Raw genomic sequence first — 19319 nt, forward strand, 5'->3', positions numbered from 1 at the left:
CATGCTCCCTTGCTCCGCCCACCTACGCTCCCACCCGCCAATGGCAGGGCCGACGCCCCGCCTCTTCCAGCAGGGTAAGGTGAGCTCCATCCAGGAAGTCTCTTGAGGATGGGAGGTCCTAAAAGGCTGAGGCAACCACACTTATGCCTGATTGAAAATAAAATCTGGCAGTACCTTGTCTCTGACCGCTCTCCGTTCACGGGCTTTCGGATCTCTCCGCATCCTTCTTTTCTTGACCCCCGCCGTTGGGGGCGCTCTAAACTAAAACATTTAGTTACCTGTTTCTAGGAAGCCATCTTGGATCGGGCTGGTGCCTTTCGGGCCGGGAGGAGGGAGTGCTTAAGGAATCTAAAGCCCTTTTCGGCGTCCTGTCCGACTGCTTAGGTACAGCCCCAACGTACTCTCCTTTATGTAATCAGAGTACCCCTCAGTCACGGTGGGGAGTAAACCTGGAATAATGCTGAGTGGCCTGGAGGCAGCCCCCACCCTCTCTCATACAAGTGAAGCGATCTTAACCAAATCAAAGAAGCAAAAATTAATTCTTTAAGTGAGTGGATTTTCTGGGTTCCTGGGATAATCCTTGAGAAATTTCTCAATCCTCAGGATATCAGCATAACATCAGCATAGGTTATGCATCTATTCTAGATGCTTCTAAACCTTATGTTTCGCTCGCAAGTTTTCCAGTGTTCTGACTTTGACAGTACAGAGTACTGCTAGTCAGTTGGAAATGAACAAAATTCAGGAAAGAATTTCAGCTTAAAAAAAAAAAAAAAAAAAAGGCCTCATCAATAGTCCCAAACTATTTGTGAATATGGATAGAGCAAATGATCTTAGAGGTGAAATTATATGCAAGGAGGGCATTATGAGACTGCCTTAGAAATATTGGCTGCAGAGTAATTTCCTAATGATAGTGTTTAAATTGTTAAGGAAATAATTTTACAGTAGATGAAATCCTCTTGCCCTCAATGAGAAAGATTTACCCATGTTTTCTAGTTTAACTCTACTGCTATTAAAATTTGCTACAGGAAGTTTTTAATTTTTTGGAAATCCTGAGTGAAGCGTGTCTTTCCCTATCATTAAAGGAATTTCTCAAGAAGTAACATTTGCATGGTCACACACAGTAGGAGCTCAGAGACCTAAAGGAGTCATGTGGGTCAACATTTTATCACACAAAACTTGGCCAAGTACATTTCTCTGTATATTGAACAAAATCTGTTGGCCAAATTCTTCCTTGGCTACCACTGTTATATCAAATTTGATGTTAGTATTAGGGCTTACCAGAACAATGTGTAAATGCATATACAGATATGACCTTAATTATAGTTTCTAGAATGAGAACCTATTATCCTTCTGCTTTTTTGGTACAAAATAAACCCGCTATCAAAGGAACCAGTTATTAGGCACAGACAGAAAGGGGAATGGGTATCCCTGCCATATGCAATGACCTATAAATAGTAATGACTTAGACTGCTGTAAGTAGTATATTTCCAAGGGTCCTGGGCTTCAAAAATCAACCAACACTCATATTATCTTATAACCAGTATTCTTCACATGGGGGTGGGAGATGCATTTTCTGTAACTCCTCATGACCATTTCATTCAGAACATCAGCAGTGATCAACAAAGGTCATAAATTTGCCCAGATACTCTCATTTCTTATGCTTAAAACTGATGAAATACCTGAGTATAGAAGGTTATGAGTGGTTTTTGGATAATATGGGATTATCAATTCAAAAGATACTCCATTTGAATTGTTTACCATGTTAAAAAAAAAAAAAAAGATACACTCCAAAAGCAGCAGCTCTAGACAGAATGATGCTCTGATCAGTGTTCTGATTCATTCTGATCACTAAAGGTTTCTTTGACTGATAGAGGAAAACTCCTGTACAGAAACCATAAACCATAAAGTTTTATTTACTTTAATTCTGTCTCTGGTGTGAGTGGACTAGCCAAATTCAACAGCCTTAATCCTTTTTGGAATGAGGTAGGAGTTTTCAAAAACCAAACCAAACCAAACCTTAATCAAAGTAGTACTCCATATGCCTTCCAACTTCCTGTGGTACAGTGTGAACTAATACTACTGCTACTGGGGGCAGAATCCAGTATAAAATGACTGTATCTCAAGAAGGCTTCTTCCAATTCCTTTGATACAATTCCCTAGAAGAAGAGTATCTACTTATGTTTGGGATACAATCAGAAATGACACATGAAATGTGAGCAGCTTGGATACATGCATATATTTAATAATGAAACAATTTATCGACAACCAAAAAAAAAAGAGAGGAAAAAAATTCACAAGACCGCAGTGCTGTGGAAGAAAATGAGACATCAGTATAGCAACTGACCCAGAAGGCTGCATGGTAAGTACAGCAAAGACAGACTTGACTAGGATAGTATTGTATGCACTTCAAATGGAGATGTATCCACTTATTTGACTGCTTGGAAGCAGGCAGCTTTATTGTATGCTGCATGGAATGGAGGCAAAGAGCCAGGGAAAGGAGAGAGAGGAGAAGGAAAAGAGCAGTAAAGAATTCAGGGTAAACAGATGGAATAGACTGAGATAGAATTACAAAGAGATGACTGTAAGGCTTTTTGTTTCCTCTGCAGCCTAAAATAAACCTGTTCCAAGTCTTTGTCAGTCAAATTCAGTGATCACACGAGTAGCACTAGGCACTGTGAAGGAATGGTGGAGGAAGTGGTTTACAAAAGTGAAAGCATACCAGGGGTTCCTGCTCTCAGGGAGCTTACAACCTCAGGGAGACAGGTTCCATACACAAAGCTACTATAAAACATATTTACAAAGTAACATAAATACAAATAAATATACATATGAATAAACAATATATGAAAGCTAAAAGGTACTGTGTCAATAATTGTTCAGAAGTCCCTAGGTCAAAGAAGGCTTTCTGAAGGAAAAAAATGTGGACTTTGAGTATAACAGTAGTGTATAGTAGGGCATGTGCAAAGGCATAGGAGTGGAAGCAAATATGTCATGTACAGTAGGCAGATTAGCTTGATAGAAAGTCTAAATAGGTCTCCTTAAGAAGTGAGTGGGATAAAACAGTAAGAGTCTATTTGGTGAAAGACACTGACTTACCAATGTTAGGTCTGGTCCCTAAATCAAAACAAACAGGGAAAGATGTTTTCTTTAGGTAATGATAGTAAGTGGCTACAAGGCTAGGACCAAATCTACTACTCTCAAAAGTTTTGTAGATACTCTGAAACAGAGAAACTAGAAATGGGAGGGAAAAGTGTTCATCATCCTTGAGCAGTTCAACTAGAAGGAACTGCCTTCTGCAACAATTCTTATGTAGTAGCAAGTGAAAAACCTCAATGAAATCCCTAAACTGAGGACCTAAAACCCAAAGGGCAGCCAGATCCCAGTCACCTCAAGGGCTCAAGCAGAACGTCCTAGACCTTGTTACTAATTCTTGGTGGGGAGTAGATTGTGTCTGCTTATAAAAGAATTTATTTTTGAACTACCATGACAATCAGCTTTGATCCTAACATTTTACAAATTAAAACAGGCGAATGAGAAGAGCCCTAATCTATAGGGAATGCTCACGTCCCTGAAGAAGGACAGGTCAATAAGGGCCCAAATTCTCCCCTGGTCTTTAAGTGGAGAGGCAAAACATCACACCTTGAAAAGAGGCTTTTCTCAGCCAAAGCATGTAAGACCTCTTTCTTTAAGCCTATTGATCTGAAGCTGTTCCAGGAAGGAAAAAAAGAGTCCAGGCCAGTTGTTCAGCAGCAGCCAGAGTCAGCCCCCATGTCATGAGAGCCCCGCTGGGAGGCACTGGGTCCCACTGGGGTTGAAATACACTGCTGGGGTCCAATCTTGATGCCATTTGCCTGTAAGAGAAAAGAGACAATAGTTCCCACCTCAGTGTAAAAGTAAGTGGGAGAAAGGAGAGGGATAAAAGGAGAAATCATTAATTACAATTTCTAGAAGCAGGTATGGCCTTGGCAGGTAACCATGTGCCTTAGCCAGACTGCTGTGGAACAGTAATCTGTGATGGTGAAGATAAGGTGACCAGCTGTGGTATTATAGATCACTGGAAGTGGCTTCTGTGCCCAAGTGACTGTTATACTTAAGTTTCATAGCTACGTGCAGAATCAGGATGTGATTGGTAAGAGTAGGTAAGACAGAAGTGGCAGCATATTAGCATATAATTCATTTATTCCCCCCCAAATGTGCTTTATAGAAATGAGAAGCTAAGCAATTAAGAATCACACCTCCCTCATGCTTTGGAATAGTAAAAACCTGAGGTTGAGAAGAAAACCTCCCATAATGTATAAACCTTTTAGATCAGCAATTAATAATCTCTTTAAGCAGTCTGGGTCTCAGACTTGAGAAAAAAACAGACAAGCTATGCCAGTTCATATAGCTTCATATAGTATCATGTTAGACAGGAAGCGCTTATATTCTAGGAAGCATCCTGTCCTGTTTAAAACAAAGCAAAAGTAATTGTCAGCCCCTTACCCTATCTTACCTCATTGTGGACATCAAATAAACCCTGCTGGATCTTCCTATATATTTCTTTGGCTGTGTTAATGAAGGCCTGAAGGAGACATAAATCATAGCATTAGGCTCAAGTTTAGGTAGAGAAATTAGGAAAAGAGAATACAAATATTATGCCTATTTGGATTTCAAAAGTGAATTGGGAACCATTAGGAGAATTGAGTAAAAATACACAAGGTCCTCCAAAGGCCCTGTAAAAGCCATTCCAAACAATTTCAAATAGAAAAAAGAGATTCTATGGTATTTTGGTATTGATGCAAGATGTACCTAGGGTTCCCAGATTGGCACACTCTGCAAATAAAGCAAACATGCTCTCTTCTGAGTCAGTTACTTAAGACAGATTCAACACCAGACTTAGGAATGACTAAGATGGAATTCATTAGTTCCTCCAACTAAGATGATTTACAAATAACAGTAGTGTCAACCCACACTTACCAATTAATGTCACTTAATATAAAAGTAAAGCCTTAGGAATCAAGGAAAAACAAATGGAACAATTCCCTTAAAGGGAGATACATGGTCACTATGACCACAAGACATCCTTTTCTTACCCACGTTTTAACAGAGGAGGAGAATTCTGAAGGAAAAAAAAGGGGGGACAAAGATACGGTGTAATCTCTGAAAAGCTTTCCCTACTTTTTCCCAAATAGTACCTCCTCAACATTGCAGGCTGTTTTGGCTGAAGTTTCCATGAATATAAGTCCATGTTCCCGAGCAAAGGCTTCTCCTTCTTCTCTCTTCACATCCCTACGAGACTCTAAGTCACTGCAAGAGATTAATCATTAATTGGGGAGAAAACTAAAAAAAGATCCAAGTGAAAGAAGAAATTTATTCTAAAAGAATCCCACAGCTGTTTCAACTGCCAGTTAATCCATAAAGAATGCAGATCCTGAATGGTGTCCTCTTGTACAGGGTTACTGATTTCTGTAGCCTCTGGGAAAATATTCTTCAGATCAGATTCTTGACAGCTGCTGCACAGTTGAGGATAATGCCTTATCTCTTATTACAGAGAAAAGGGTTTATAAAAGCTTAGGCAAGCCCCATAGTTTCTCAAGATCTATGCTGTAGTCTTCTTTTTTGAAGGAGATCCAGTTAAACCAAAGGAAAGAAGAGGAAAGGGAAATTCCAGTTACTGGGAAGTAGAAAAGTCATGGATGTCACATCGCATGGTGGTAAGTATCTTCCTCATTACTAGAATCAAGCCACAAGAAGAGACAGCAAGGAATAAGGAAAACCCAGTTGCCTTAACTCACTAGTATCATTATTAACATGTATAATAAACAGCAGCCTGCCACCAGGGAAATGAAGGATTCAGAGAAAATGATATGGGTAAAATTAGGTGATACTGAGAACAGAGCTGAGGACTGAGGAAGAATAAAGTGGCATGGAAAAGACTTTATGAAACACAGGATTAAAGGATGCAGAATAAGATTATGGTGAACTGTCCAATTTTCATTTTTCAAACTGGAAATTTTCATTTGGGAGGATTCCAGTTTTTCACCATGAAAAGAAAAAATCCAGGAGTAAGACCACTAGAGAACAAAACATCTGCAAAACGTATACTTATTTTTCATGAGCTGTGTGAAGACCAAGGAAGAACTAACCCGAAATGGCAACAGTCCTAAATCTGAACATCTAGCCCAGATATACCTCTGAGTTCCAGATCTGTTTGTGCATTTTCCTATTCATTTCTACTCATGTGTAAAAGGCACCTCAGATGTACATCAAAATGAAATATCATCTTTTCCCCCCAACCCAACTCCGTCCCACACTTCCACATGGCACAAGCCAAAAATCAAGGTTATTATTAACATTTTTTCCTTCTTCACACCAAATACCCAATTCACCCCAAAGCGAAGTACTTCCAAAATGTACCTTACAATCATCCTTTCTCTCTCTCTCCAGTGTCACTGACCTAGTCCAATCCACCACTTTCTCACTTAGACTGCTGCTGCTGAGATCCACATCAACCCTTGCTCCCCTCCAGATCTTTTAAAATCTGATGAAGCTATTTCTCTGCTTAAAACTCTTAAATGCTTCCTACTTGTTTAGAATAAAATCCAGACCCCTCACTCAGGTCTGTAAGTGCCACAAGATCTGGCTCCTGCCTTCTTTTCCAACCTCATCTTGTACCATTCCCCTTTGATTTAGTCTAACCACACCAGGTTCTTTCAACATTATAAACTTATGATCAAGCTTCTCCCCAGTTTAGAGCTTTCACAGAGTTTCTTAACCCCATTTGACACCTTTTCAAAAACTCTTTGCCCAGTGAACTCTTGCCCATCCTTCAGATTCCAGTTTAAATTACAACTCTAAATCAACAGTAGGTACCCTGGGGCTTCCCTGGTAGTCCAGCGGTCCAATGCAGGGGACACTGGTTTGATCCTTGGTCTGGGAAGATCACACACGCCTCAGAGCAGAGCAGCTAAGCCGGTGTGCCACAACTCCCGAGTCCATTTGCCACAACTACTGACGCCTGCATGCCTTAGAGCCCGTGCTCCACAGCAAGAGAAGCCACAAAATCGAGAAGCCTGCACACTGCAGCTAGTGAGTAGCTCCCGTTCTCCAAAACTAGAGAAAGCCCACAAGCAGCGACTAAGACCCCAGACTCCTTTGTTCATGGGATTCTCTAAGCAAGAACACTGGAGTGGGTAGTCATTCCCTTCAGGAGATCTTCCTGATCCCGGGATCAAACCCTGGCCTCCTGCATCCCAGGCGGATTCTTTACCATCTGAGTCACCAGAGAAGCCCAAATAAAATTATAAAAAATAAATAAGTATCCTGGTACTCTTTTTTATAGTGCCCTTTTTATCCCCTTCACTGCATTTATCATAATTTGTAAACAGATACAAATCATTTTATATTTAATATCTATGTCTCCACTAGACTGTGAGCTCCGTGGGAATGAGGGCAGGATTTTGTTTTCACCTTGCCCACTCAGGGTCTAGCACAATACCTAGGATGTAGTTAAGGTTTTTCACAAATTGGCTGAACCAATGAGTATAATCAGTCTGTGGCCACAGTTCTAGGTGCCACAGATTATTTTAAATACTCAAGGGAAACACAGCAACACTCAACATCAGAACACCACATAAATTGTTGTTGTTCAGTCGCTAAGTCATAGCCGACTCTTTTGTGACCCCATGGACTGTAGCCTGCCAGGCTCCTCTGTTCATAGGATTTCCCAGGCAAAAACAATGGAAGGGGTTGCCATTTCCTTCTCCAGGGGATCTTCCCAACCCAGGGATAGAACCCGTGTCTCCTGCACTGGAAGGCGGATTCTTTACCATTGAGCCACCAGAGAAGCCCCCACATAAATACAAGCTTAATATAATTGGCAGTGTCAAAATCAGATCATGATAGATTCAACATTTGCACTTCTTTTTGAGGCTGCATTCTTGGCAGCTGCTGTGACAAAAAGCAAACACTGCACAAAAATCAATTTGCAACAGAAAAAAGAGTGGTAGTGTCCAGTGTTAACTCCAAGGTTTGACAAGCTGTGCTGTGCCTGACAGGCATACACAGGTCATTAGCAAGTAGTTACAGTTACTTAAGAATGAAATAAGAAATTCTTTTTCTTTTAATTCATGTTTTCCGTTTCTCAGTTACTCAGTTGCTATGACAAAAATACCTGCTACTTTGTTTAGACCTAACTATTTAATAACAAATCCATCAAGTATGTCTTTTGGCTTATGGGTGCCTTAGAAAATTCACTGAGAATAACAAATGTTGCTAAGGATGGGGAGAAACTGGAACGCTTGTGCACTGAGAGTAGCAATGTTAAGTAGTGCAGCCACTATGGAAAACAGTACAGCAGTACCTCCAAAAATTAAACAGAATTTCCATAAGATCCAGCAGTTCCACTTCTGGGCATATATCCTAAAGAACTGAAAGCAGGGACCTAAGCAGATCTTTGTACACCCATGCTGACCAGCAGCATTATTCACAACAGCCAAAAGTTAGAAGCAACCAAAGTGTACATCAATGGATAATAAAGAAAATGTGGTAAATACATCCAATGGATTACTATCTAACCTTAAAACAGAAGAAAATTCTGACACACACTACAATATAGATAAACCTTGAGGATGTTATGCTAAACAAAAGCCAGGAACAAGAGGACAAATATTGTAAGATTCCTAAAGTAGTCAGAAGAGACAGAAAGTAGAATGGTTATTGCTAGGGGCTAGTGGTATGGGGATCTTCCCTGATGGCTCAGCAGTAAAGAATCCATCTGCAATGCAGGAGACGTGGTTTCAATCCCTGGGTTAGGAAGATCCCCTGGAGAGGGAAACGGCAACCCACTCCAGTATTCTTGTCTGGGAAATCCCAGAGACAGAGGAGTCTGGCGGGCCACAGTCCATAGGGTCGCAAAAGAGTTAGACACAACTTAGTGACTAAACAACAATAGTGGGATGGGGAAGGTGAAATTAGTGTTCATGGGAACAGAGTTTCAGTTGGGGAAGATAAAAAAGTTCTGGAGATAAATGGTGGTGATGGTTGTATAACAATGTGAATGTACTTAATGCCACAGAACTGTACACTTAAAAATGGTTAAAATGGTAATGGACCTAAAAAAGTTTAGGTCCCAAATAATTCAATATCCAAAGAGTACCTATATGACATCTAGTACTTATTATTTATACAAACAAAATTTTACCTCTTATTCCCAATCAGCATGATAACCATGTTGGAACTAGAGTGCTGCCGGGCATCCTCTAACCATGAGGTCAAGTGATTGAAGGTTTCACGCCTACAGAAGAAAAATTTCAAAAGTGGGTCAGAGGCCCATTTCAAAATGCCAAAGCAATTCCAAATGCATAAGAAAAAGGGGAAACTTATATGTATAAAGAAAAATATAAAACAGGCAATTCCTCTTTAGCATTCTTACTAGATTCAGTGGATTAAAAAGATTTTGAGAACAGAGGAAAGAGTCTCCCTCTCACGCAGCAGATGTGCCTCACCTTGTAATGTCGTACACCAGCAGTGCGCCGGCTGCTCCCCTGTAGTAGGAACGGGTGATAGAACGGAAGGATTCTTGTCCAGCCTTTTCCATCAACGTGGCAACAGCAAAAAAAATCCCAACAAAACCAGGTTATTTGCAGAGAAGTTACTTGATCAGATGCCACTTTAACACAAAGGAGCTAATTTTACAAAAGAACTTCTATTAAGAAAAGAGAATTGGCCAAAAGAAAACCTGAATGCCCAGGAAGAAGTCCAGATGGGAAATCAGTATCTTTCAGTGGGAGTACAATTGATATTTTGGGTGGGTAAATTCTTCCTGTGAGACTGTCCATTTAATTGCTGAATGTTTAGCATCCCTGGCTCCCTGTCACTGAATGTATTTACCCTACAGTCAGTGTGACAAAGACATTTCCACACAATATCCCCTAGGAGAGAACTGGAAATAGAACTAGAAACTCAAAGAGTATTTTTCAGTCCCATATGATGTTGAACGTATCACCTTTGTTTTTTGTTTCTATTTTTGTTTCCACTCCTTTGTCTTAGAAAATTATCTTAGAATGCCAATGCTCTATATAACAGAAGTTTCATTCCAATGGATCAACGAAGAAAATTAGATACAAAGCACTTAAATTAGGCATATACTAACTGACCTTTAGTGACTGATAAAGGCAGGACAGGGCTTCCCGGATGGTGCTAATGGTAAAGAACCCTTCTGCCACTGCAGGAGACTTAAGAGACGTGGGTTTGATCCCTGAATTGGGAAGATCCCCTGGAGGAGGGCATGAAAACCCACTCCAGTATTCTTGTCTGGAGAATCCGATGGACAGAGGAGCCTGGTGGGCTACAGTCCACAGGGTCACAAAGCATTGGACATGACTGAGTGACTTAGCACACACATCCGCAAAGGCAGGACTGCCAAGATGTCCCTTACTGGGATCCTGTCAGAGCAAATAGGAATAACGACTAGGGAAAGCAGTCCAGGGCCCAGAACAGAGCTGTCCTAAAACAAATTCAAGTTTATTCTTTACTTTCATTTCCCATGGGGGCCAAGATTTAAGATTTATTTATAACTGAGCAATTTACTATGCCCCCATATACAGGATACTTTTGCTTTCTTGATGGAATAGGTTTTGGGGGAGGACAGGTTTCATCAAAGGAAACAAAATTATCTAAATATGAATTCCCTGGGCATTGAATCTATCAGAAAAGTTTTCACATTCTTGAAACTGCTTATCCTTCTGTCCCTACATAAATATTTGGATGGGAGACTATTGTTCTTAAAGATAGGGAAACTAAGATCTGGACAAGGGAAAATAAATAGATTTTACACAATATACCAATACCCAGGTGTGGACGTGACTGGTGATAGAAACAAGGTCTGATGCTGTAAAGAGCAATATTGCACAGGAACCTGGAATGTCAGGTCCATGAATCAAAGCAAATTGGAAGTGGTCAAACAAGAGATGGCAAGAGTGAACGTCGACATTCTAGGAATCAGCGAACTGAAATGGACCGGAATGGGTGAATTTAAATCAGATGACCATTATATCTACTACTGTGGGCAGGAATCCCTTAGAAGAAATAGAGTAGCCATCATGGTCAACAAAAGAGTCCAAAATGCAGTACTTGGATGCAATCTCAAAAACTACAGAATGATCTCTGTTCATTTCCAAGGCAAACCATTCAATATCACAGTAATCCAAGTCTATGCCCCAGCCAGTAACGCTGAAGAAGCTGAAGTTGAACAGAACGATTCTATGAAGACCTACAAGACCTTCTAGAACTAACACCCAAAAAAGATGTCCTTTTCATTATAGGGGACTGGAATGCAAAAGTACGAAGTCAAGAAACACCTGGAGTAACAGGCAAATTTGGCCTTGGAATATGGAATGAAGCAGGGCAAAGGCTAATAGGGTATTGCCAAGAGAACGCACTGGTCATACCAAACACCCTCTTCCAACAACACAAGAGAAGACTCTACACATGGACATCACCAGGTGGTCAACACTGAAATCAGATTGATTATATTCTTTGCAGCCAAAGATGGAGAAGCTCTATACAGTCAGCAAAAACAAGACCAGGAGCTGACTGTGGCTCAGAGCGTGAGCTCCTTATTGCCAAATTCAGACTTAAGTTGAAGAAAGTAGGGAAAACCACTAGACCATTCAGGTATGACCTAAATCAAATCCCTTATGATTATACAGTGGAAGTGAGAAATAGATTTAAGGGCCTAGATCTGATAGATAGAGTGCCTGATGAACTATGGAATGAGGTTCGTGACATTGTACAGGAGACAGGGATCAAGACCAACCCCATGGAAAAGAAATGCAAAAAAGCAAAATGGCTGTCTGGGGAGGCCTTACAAAAAGCTGTGGAAAGAAGAGAAGCAAAAAGCAAAGGAGAAAAGGAAGGATATAAGCATCTGAATGCAGAGTTCCAAAGAATAGCAAGAAGAGATAAGAAAGCCTTCCTCAGCGATCAATGCAAAGAAATAGAGGAAAACAATAGAATGGGAAAGACTAGAGATCTCTTCAAGAAAATCAGAGATACCAAGGGAACATTTCATGCAAAGATGGGCTTGATAAAGGACAGAAATGGTATGGACCTAACAGAAGCAGAAGATATTAAGAAGAGGTGGCAAGAATACACAGAAGAACTGTACAAAAAAGATCTTAACGACCAAGATAATCACAATGGTATGATCACTCACCTAGAGCCAGACATCTGGAATGGGAAGTCAAGTGGGCCTTAGAAAGCATCATCATGAACAAAGCTAGTGGAGGTGATAGAATTCCAGCTGAGCTATTCAAAATCCTGGAAGATGATACTGTGTAAGTGCTGCACTCAATATGCCCGCAAATTTGGAAAACTCAGCAGTGGCCACAGGACTGGAAAAGGTCAGTTTTCATTCCAATCCCAAAGAAAGGCAATGCCAAAGAATGCTCAAACTACTGCACAACTGCACTCATCTCACATGCTAATAAAAATGCTCAAAATTCTCCAAGCCAGGCTTCAGCAATATGTGAACAGTGAACTTCCTGACGTTCAAGCTGGTTTTAGAAAAGGCAGAGGAACCAGAGATCCAATTGCCAACATCTGCTGGATCATGGAAAAAGCAAGAGAGTTCCAGAAAAACATCTATTTCTGCTTTCTTGACTATGCCAAAGCCTTTGACTGTGTGGATCACAATAAACTGTGGAAAATTCTGAAAGAGATGGGAATACCAGACCACCTGATCTGCCTCTTGAGAAATATGTATGCAGGTCAGGAAGCAACAGTTAGAACTGGACATGGAACAACAGACTGGTTCCAAATAGGAAAAGGAGTATGTCAAGGCTGTATACTGTCACTCTGCTTATTTAACTTCTATGCAGAGTACATCATGAGAAACGCTGGGCTGGAAGAAGCACAAGCTGGAATCAAGATTGCCAGGAGAAATATCAATAACCTCAGATATGCAGATGACACCACCCTTATGGCAGAAAGTGAAGAGGAACTACAAAGCCTCTTGATGAAAGTGAAAGAGGAGAGTGAAAAAGTTGGCTTAAAGCTCAACATTCAGAAAACGAAGATCATGGCATCTGGTCCCATCACTTCATGGGAAATAGATGGGGAAACAGTGGAAACAGTGTCAGACTTTATTTTGGGGGGCTCTAAAATCACTGCAGATGGTGATTGCAGCCATGAAATTAAAAGACGCTTACTCCTTGGAAGGAAAGTTATGACCAACCTAGATAGCATATTCAAAAGCAGAGACATTACTTTGCCAACGAAGTCCGTCTAGTCAAGGCTATGATTTTTCCAGTGGTCATGCATGGTTGTGAGAGTTGGTCTGTGAAGAAAGCTGAGCGCCGAAGAATTGATGCTTTTGAACTGTGGTGTTGGAGAAGACTCTTGAGAGTCCCTTGGACTGCAAGGAGATCCAACCAGTCCATTCTAAAGGCGATCAGCCCTGGGTGTTCTTTGGAAGGAATGATGCTAAAGCTGAAACTCCAGTACTTTGGCCACCTCATGCGAAGAGTTGACTCATTGGAAAAGACTCTGATGCTGGGAGGGATTGGGGGCAGGAGGAGAAGGGGACGACAGAGGATGAGATGGCTAGATGGCATCACCAACTCGATGGACATGAGTTTGAGCGAACTCCGGGAGTTGGTGATGGACAGGGAGGCCTGGTGTACTGCAATTCATGGGGTTGCAAAGAGTCCGACACGACTGAGTGACTGAATGAACTGAACACAATATACCAACGATAACATTCATGATACTAATAATTAACACAAATGCGAAAAATTAGGCTGAAAGGTCAGTTCAGTAACTGGCCAAAAGTTAAAAATTCTATAAACACCAAATCCATAATTTAAATGCAGGAGCTTAGTATAATACTCCATAGCAAAAAAAGGTCTGTTTTCTTAAACATTATGTCACATAATCTAAAGCCAGGTTTACAGTAAGAAGACTGTTCTAGTACACTAGTTCTAGGTTACATTTCCAACAGTACAAGAATCTCTTACTACAACAATCATATAAGTGTCTTATTGCATACCTGTTAGAACATCAAAATCCAAAAGTAATTCTAAAGAACTCTGTTGGTAATATTAACCACACTTTAAGATTTAAAACATATTTTTTCCCTCCAAGAGATCACTTAAAAATTTTTTTTTTTCCCTAATAGTTTTATGTCTTAAATCATTTGATTCCTGGTTGGCTTCTAACTTACTTTTTTTCCTCCTCTGCTATGGTTGAAAGCCCTCTCCTTCCTCAAGTCCTTCCAAGAGCTAAAAGAGAAGTCTGAGGGAGGCCTGTGTGATGGTTGAATCAATAGAAGCATTTAACTTTTGCAAATGAAAACACTTCCAGTGCGCTATCACAAATGATTTTTTGAAATCAAATCACTTTACTTCTTAATCTCAATCAATTTCCTGAACCAAAGTTTGTGAGGCAATAAGTTAGAAAGAGACTTCCCTGGTGGTCCAGTGGCTAAGACTCTGAGCTCCCAATGCAGGGGGCAAAGTTTGATCCCTGGCCAGGGAACTAGGTCCCACATACTGCAACTAAAGATCCTGCTGCTGCAACTAAGAGCCGGTGCAGTCAAATAAATGCATAAAAATAAATATTTTTTCAAAAAAGCTAGAAAGAGTGAGCCATTCAATTTGGGTTGATCTGCATTAGTCTGAGGTATCTTTGTCCATCTCCTGTTTTTAAAAAAAATCCGAAGCAGCAAAGAATTAAGATGGAGATAAAGAAAATTAAGTTTTCTCATTTCCCCCAAAGGGAAGCATCACATTATATATAATTTCAAGATGTATAAAGTATCCATTCTTACAAAAGCAGACAGGCTCATTTCTTAAGAATCAAAATGCATTCCAAAGTAAGATGCAAATGAATCTGGGATATTTTTCTTTTTGGCCATGCTGCATGACTTATGGAATAGTAGTTCCTTGACCAGGGATCAAACCCTTATACTGCCCTTGCAGTGAAAGCACCAAGTCCTAACCACTGGACTGCTAGGAAATTCCTGAATTTTGGATTATTTAATCAATATATTTACCAAAGCAAACTCATATATACTTGGGTTATTTGAAACAAAAAGATGTGGCATTCAGAATTTGTAACTGTAACAGATTGAAGTGAAAGCTTCTCTGTCCCCTTGATTTCACTAGACCTCCTCTGACTTCTGTATGCAGGTCAAAAAGGAACAGTTAAAACCAGACATGGAACAACAGACTGGTTCCAAACTGGGCAAGAAGTATGTCAAGGCTGTATATTGTCACCCATTTTATTTAACTTATATGCAGAGTACATCATGTGAAATGCCAGGCTGGATGAAGCACAAGCTGGAATCAAGATTTCCGGGAAAAATATCAATAACCTCAGATATGCAGACACCACCACTCTTATGGCAGAAAAGCAAAGAAGAACTGAAGAGTCTCTTGATGAGAGTCAAAGAGGACAGTGAAAAAGCTGGCTTAAAACTCAACATTCAAAAAACTAAGATCATGGCATCCAGCCCCATCACTTCATGGCAAGTAGATGGGGAGACAATGGAAACAGTGACAGACTTTATTTTCTTGGGCTTCAAAATCACTGCTTATGGTGACTGCAGCCATGAAATTAAAAGATGCTTGCTCCTTGCAAGAAAAGCTATGACCAACCTAGAAAGCATGTTAAAAAGCAGAGATATTACTTTGCCAATAAAGGTCCATCTAGTTAAAGCTATGGTTTTTCTAATAGTCATGTATGGATCTGAGAGTTGGACTATAAAAAGCTAAGTGCTGAAGAACTGATGCTTTTGAACTGTGGTGTTGGAGAAGACTGTTGAGAGTCCCTTGGATTGCAAGGAGATCCAACTAGTCCATCCTAAAGGAAATCAGTCCTGAATATTCACTGGGAGGACTGATGCTGAAGCTGAAGCTCCAATACTTTTGTCACCTGATGCGAAGAACTGACTCATTGGAAAAGATCCTGATGGTGGGAAAGATTGAAGGCAGGAGGAGAAGGGGATGACAGAGGATGAGATGGTTGGATGGCATCACTGACTCGATGGACATTAGTTTGAGTAGGTTCCAGCTATTGGTGATGGACAGGGAAGCCTGACGTGCTGCAGTCCATGGGGTCACAAAGAGTTGGACACGACTGAGCGACTGAACTGAACTCTGACCTCCATCCTTAGCTCCTCCGTCATAGCCCTTTATCCCTGCATCAGCCTTTACTGTTATATTTGGGACTAAAGTATTTTTGTTTTCTCTTACCGTATCCCAGATTTGCAGTTTGATTTGTTTTCCATCAATGTTGACCATACGGGCCCCAAACTCCACGCCTGTCAGTGAAAACCGAGGGAAAGAATGTGATTCTCATGAACAACAACCATGGTGACAAGAGGCTCATGCTTGTCCTCATTGTGCTAATGACTCATCCTCCGCACTTAGTGCCACTAAGCCCATTACAGTTCCCTATTTGCTCCAATTAATTTTGTGCTCCTTAAAGTTTTATCTTCTAGAATTAAAAACTGTTCCAGGTGACAACCACCTCAGGAATATAACTGAAAAGCATATATGGGCATAAAAATTAATTAAGAAATCAAATAGAAAAAGTGAATTAATTTTTAGAATTATTGTTTAATGCATAAATTTGATTAAGAAATGTTTAATTTGTAACTTTTTTTAAAACTTCTAAATTCTTTGAAAATATTTCTTAATATTTTCCTAAAGTCACTCTCTAGTCCTCTATATGAAACAATAAATACTTGCTTTTTGCAATTTTAGAATTTTTTTTAGAAAAGCACCTATCTAAGAATAGATTCTCAAGAATGAAACATTTCAGATCGCCAATCATTCCAAGAGTTCACCAGAAAACGGCATTCCTCACAGGGGTTTGGAAACAGATAGTCCGAATAAAGGGTTTAGTTTACCTGGCATTCAACTTCTATCAAGGTAATGTCAGGACAAAACTTAAAAATCAAAGATCACTTACATTAAAAATACTTGATTGTAAGTCAAACAATTTGTCCTATTTTCTATCTTTACACAGTACTTTACTCCAGGAATTCTGATCTGCAGGTAAGAAACAGCACTAATCTAGCTTCTGCTATTCAGGGGCCCCAGGCACAATATATCCAGAATCTCTCTCAATTCTATAAAGTTTTACAGTCAATAAGCAGATTTTAAAAATTGTTTCTTACTACTATAGACTGCATCATCAAGAATAATGACAGTTACTAAAAAAAAAAAAAAAAGGTCACTAATTTTTATGTTTTCTTTCTGGACAAGAGGAATGGAGTTTCAATGGTGAAGAATTAAAAAATACAACTTCTGTCCCCTTTTATGCAACTTCCTCTAATTATGAAGAAACCTTCATATTTTGTGCACATTTTATAGCCAACTGCCTTGTTTATCTTGGTATAGAAGACTGAATTCAGAAAGAAACAGAGCATATATTGGACTCTGGGGAAACTTGATTGATCACTTCATTCCGCTACTTTGAAACCTGTCACTTGCTCCCATTACCTTTAGGTGTGTCAAAACTTCATCTCTCCCCTTCCCCACCCCAGATGTTCTCTACTCTTACTTCTTGTCACTCTGCACTTTAGATTCCATGGTCAAGCCATATTAAATTACTTCCAGTTTTCCAGATTAGCCTGATCTCTGTTATTCCTGAGCCTTTGCACCTGTTTTTCCCTCTTGCCCTGATCACTTTTCTCTCATCTCCACAACCCCTTCGCCTGGCTAGTTCCTGCTCATGCTTCCATTTTCAGCTTTTCCTGATAGATGTGGCAGCCTCTTATCCCCTTTTGCAATAGTGATTTATTCATCGGTATCTGCCCCCAGCCTCACCTCACCTCCTACACTGGAGATTTCAATGTAGGCACGTTTGCCTTGTTAAGCACTGTATCACTTAGCACCTAGCACACTGTGGTTGTACACAATAGTCATTTACAAAAATATTTTCCTGTTGATACTAAATCCTTTTCTAACCACTTTAGTTATTTGGCTCTGAATAAGTACTTTGGGATCAGTAGTAGCTTCAGATTTCCATAATGTGGGACTTGGAAGTGGCGATATAGTAAGAATGGGAGCTAGGGATTTTATTCTGAAACTGCAATTGAATGCCAAAAAAGCTAGTTTTATGTATATAATCTTTATTTGGGTTGGAGTTATGGAGATTATGGGGAATGGGTTGTTCAAACTCAGCAGGTCGTCCCATATCACAAATTTGTGGAAGATGTTCACATTTCCCACGATTACCAGAGTGTTTTTGAAACTCATGATTATCATATCTTTTCTTTAAAACAAAAGTTACCAGTTTCATGTACCTTTTATTCTAGGTCAGGGATGGCTCTTCCATTTGCTTCCTCCTCTCCAACACACACACAAAATCTATATGGTAGTGATTACTTTGAAAAAGTAATGAGGTTCACACTAATTTACCGCAGAGTAAGGCGAGTTTTTGAATTAACAGTACGTTTTCGTAGTATTTTACATAAACATACAAATCACATTTGTTAAAAAAAAAATCCTAAGGCAACTAATCCATACCTCATGGTCATCTCTAAATCTAGTCACCTTTCAATTACTTACTCCCCATTACACTACTGCCCATTTCTCAGCATTTAGTCATTCTTCACTTAACATAACTTTGGACTAACCCAAAAATAGGAAGACGTAACTTTTTTACTTAGAACACTAAAGCTGCTAACTTTCTATTTTAGTCAGATTTCATAATCTATTCTACGAGAGGTATATGCGCTTACCTATTGTGAGGTCGTGGACAGGTTGGAACCGCTTGTCTGTAAACTGCAAGAGGAGACATGACTTCCCCACACCTGAAAGAAGACGCGTGCGTTAGGAGTTAGGCAGAGAGAACAGACCAGTGTCGGGGCGTCCAGGACTGGGGAAGGGGAGCCCCGAGCCCCGCCCCCGGCGGCCCGCCCCGCCCCCGCTTCACTTAATCGCCCAGCCCACTAAATGAGCCCCGCCCCCAAGCCCCGACTTGGGTGTTTCGGATCCCCGCCCCAGCTTGAGGATTGTCGCCCGCGGGTTACCTGTGTCTCCGATGATGATGTACTTGAAGAGATAAGCATAAGTCATGGTCCCTTTTCCTCTGGATTCCGGGTCCGCCCGACTTCTACAGCCACTTACCTCCGGCCTCTCTAGCCGCTCAATCTATCGACCTCCGGCCCCTCTAGCCCAGTTAACGTCTCTATTGCTCTCCCTCGAAATCCCGTTTCGGTCGCAGAGACTGTAATACCCAGATACCACCTCCGGGGACGCCTCTAACACTCCTACATGCCATTATCCCACCAAGCTCCAGGAGGCGATAGCTAGCCTGTCAGTCCG

The 19319-nt window shown here is 40.5% G+C and overlaps 1 protein-coding gene across 1 annotated transcript; it reads right to left on the reverse strand.

The window, feature by feature from the left end:
• Positions 1–2221: 2221 nt before the first annotated feature.
• RAB2B (RAB2B, member RAS oncogene family) lies at positions 2222–19209 on the reverse strand. The gene is made up of 8 exons (XM_006062098.3): positions 19025–19209; positions 18734–18805; positions 16236–16303; positions 9486–9568; positions 9182–9274; positions 5175–5286; positions 4493–4561; positions 2222–3851 (listed from the first exon to the last, which is right to left on the reverse strand). The coding sequence occupies exons 1-8, from the start codon at positions 19068–19070 to the stop codon at positions 3744–3746; spliced, it is 651 nt and encodes a 216-aa protein (XP_006062160.1). The 5' UTR covers positions 19071–19209; the 3' UTR covers positions 2222–3743.
• Positions 19210–19319: the final 110 nt, after the last annotated feature.

Source organism: Bubalus bubalis, chromosome 11 (genome assembly GCF_019923935.1).
Source record: "Bubalus bubalis isolate 160015118507 breed Murrah chromosome 11, NDDB_SH_1, whole genome shotgun sequence".
Classification (NCBI taxonomy): domain Eukaryota; kingdom Metazoa; phylum Chordata; class Mammalia; order Artiodactyla; family Bovidae; genus Bubalus; species Bubalus bubalis.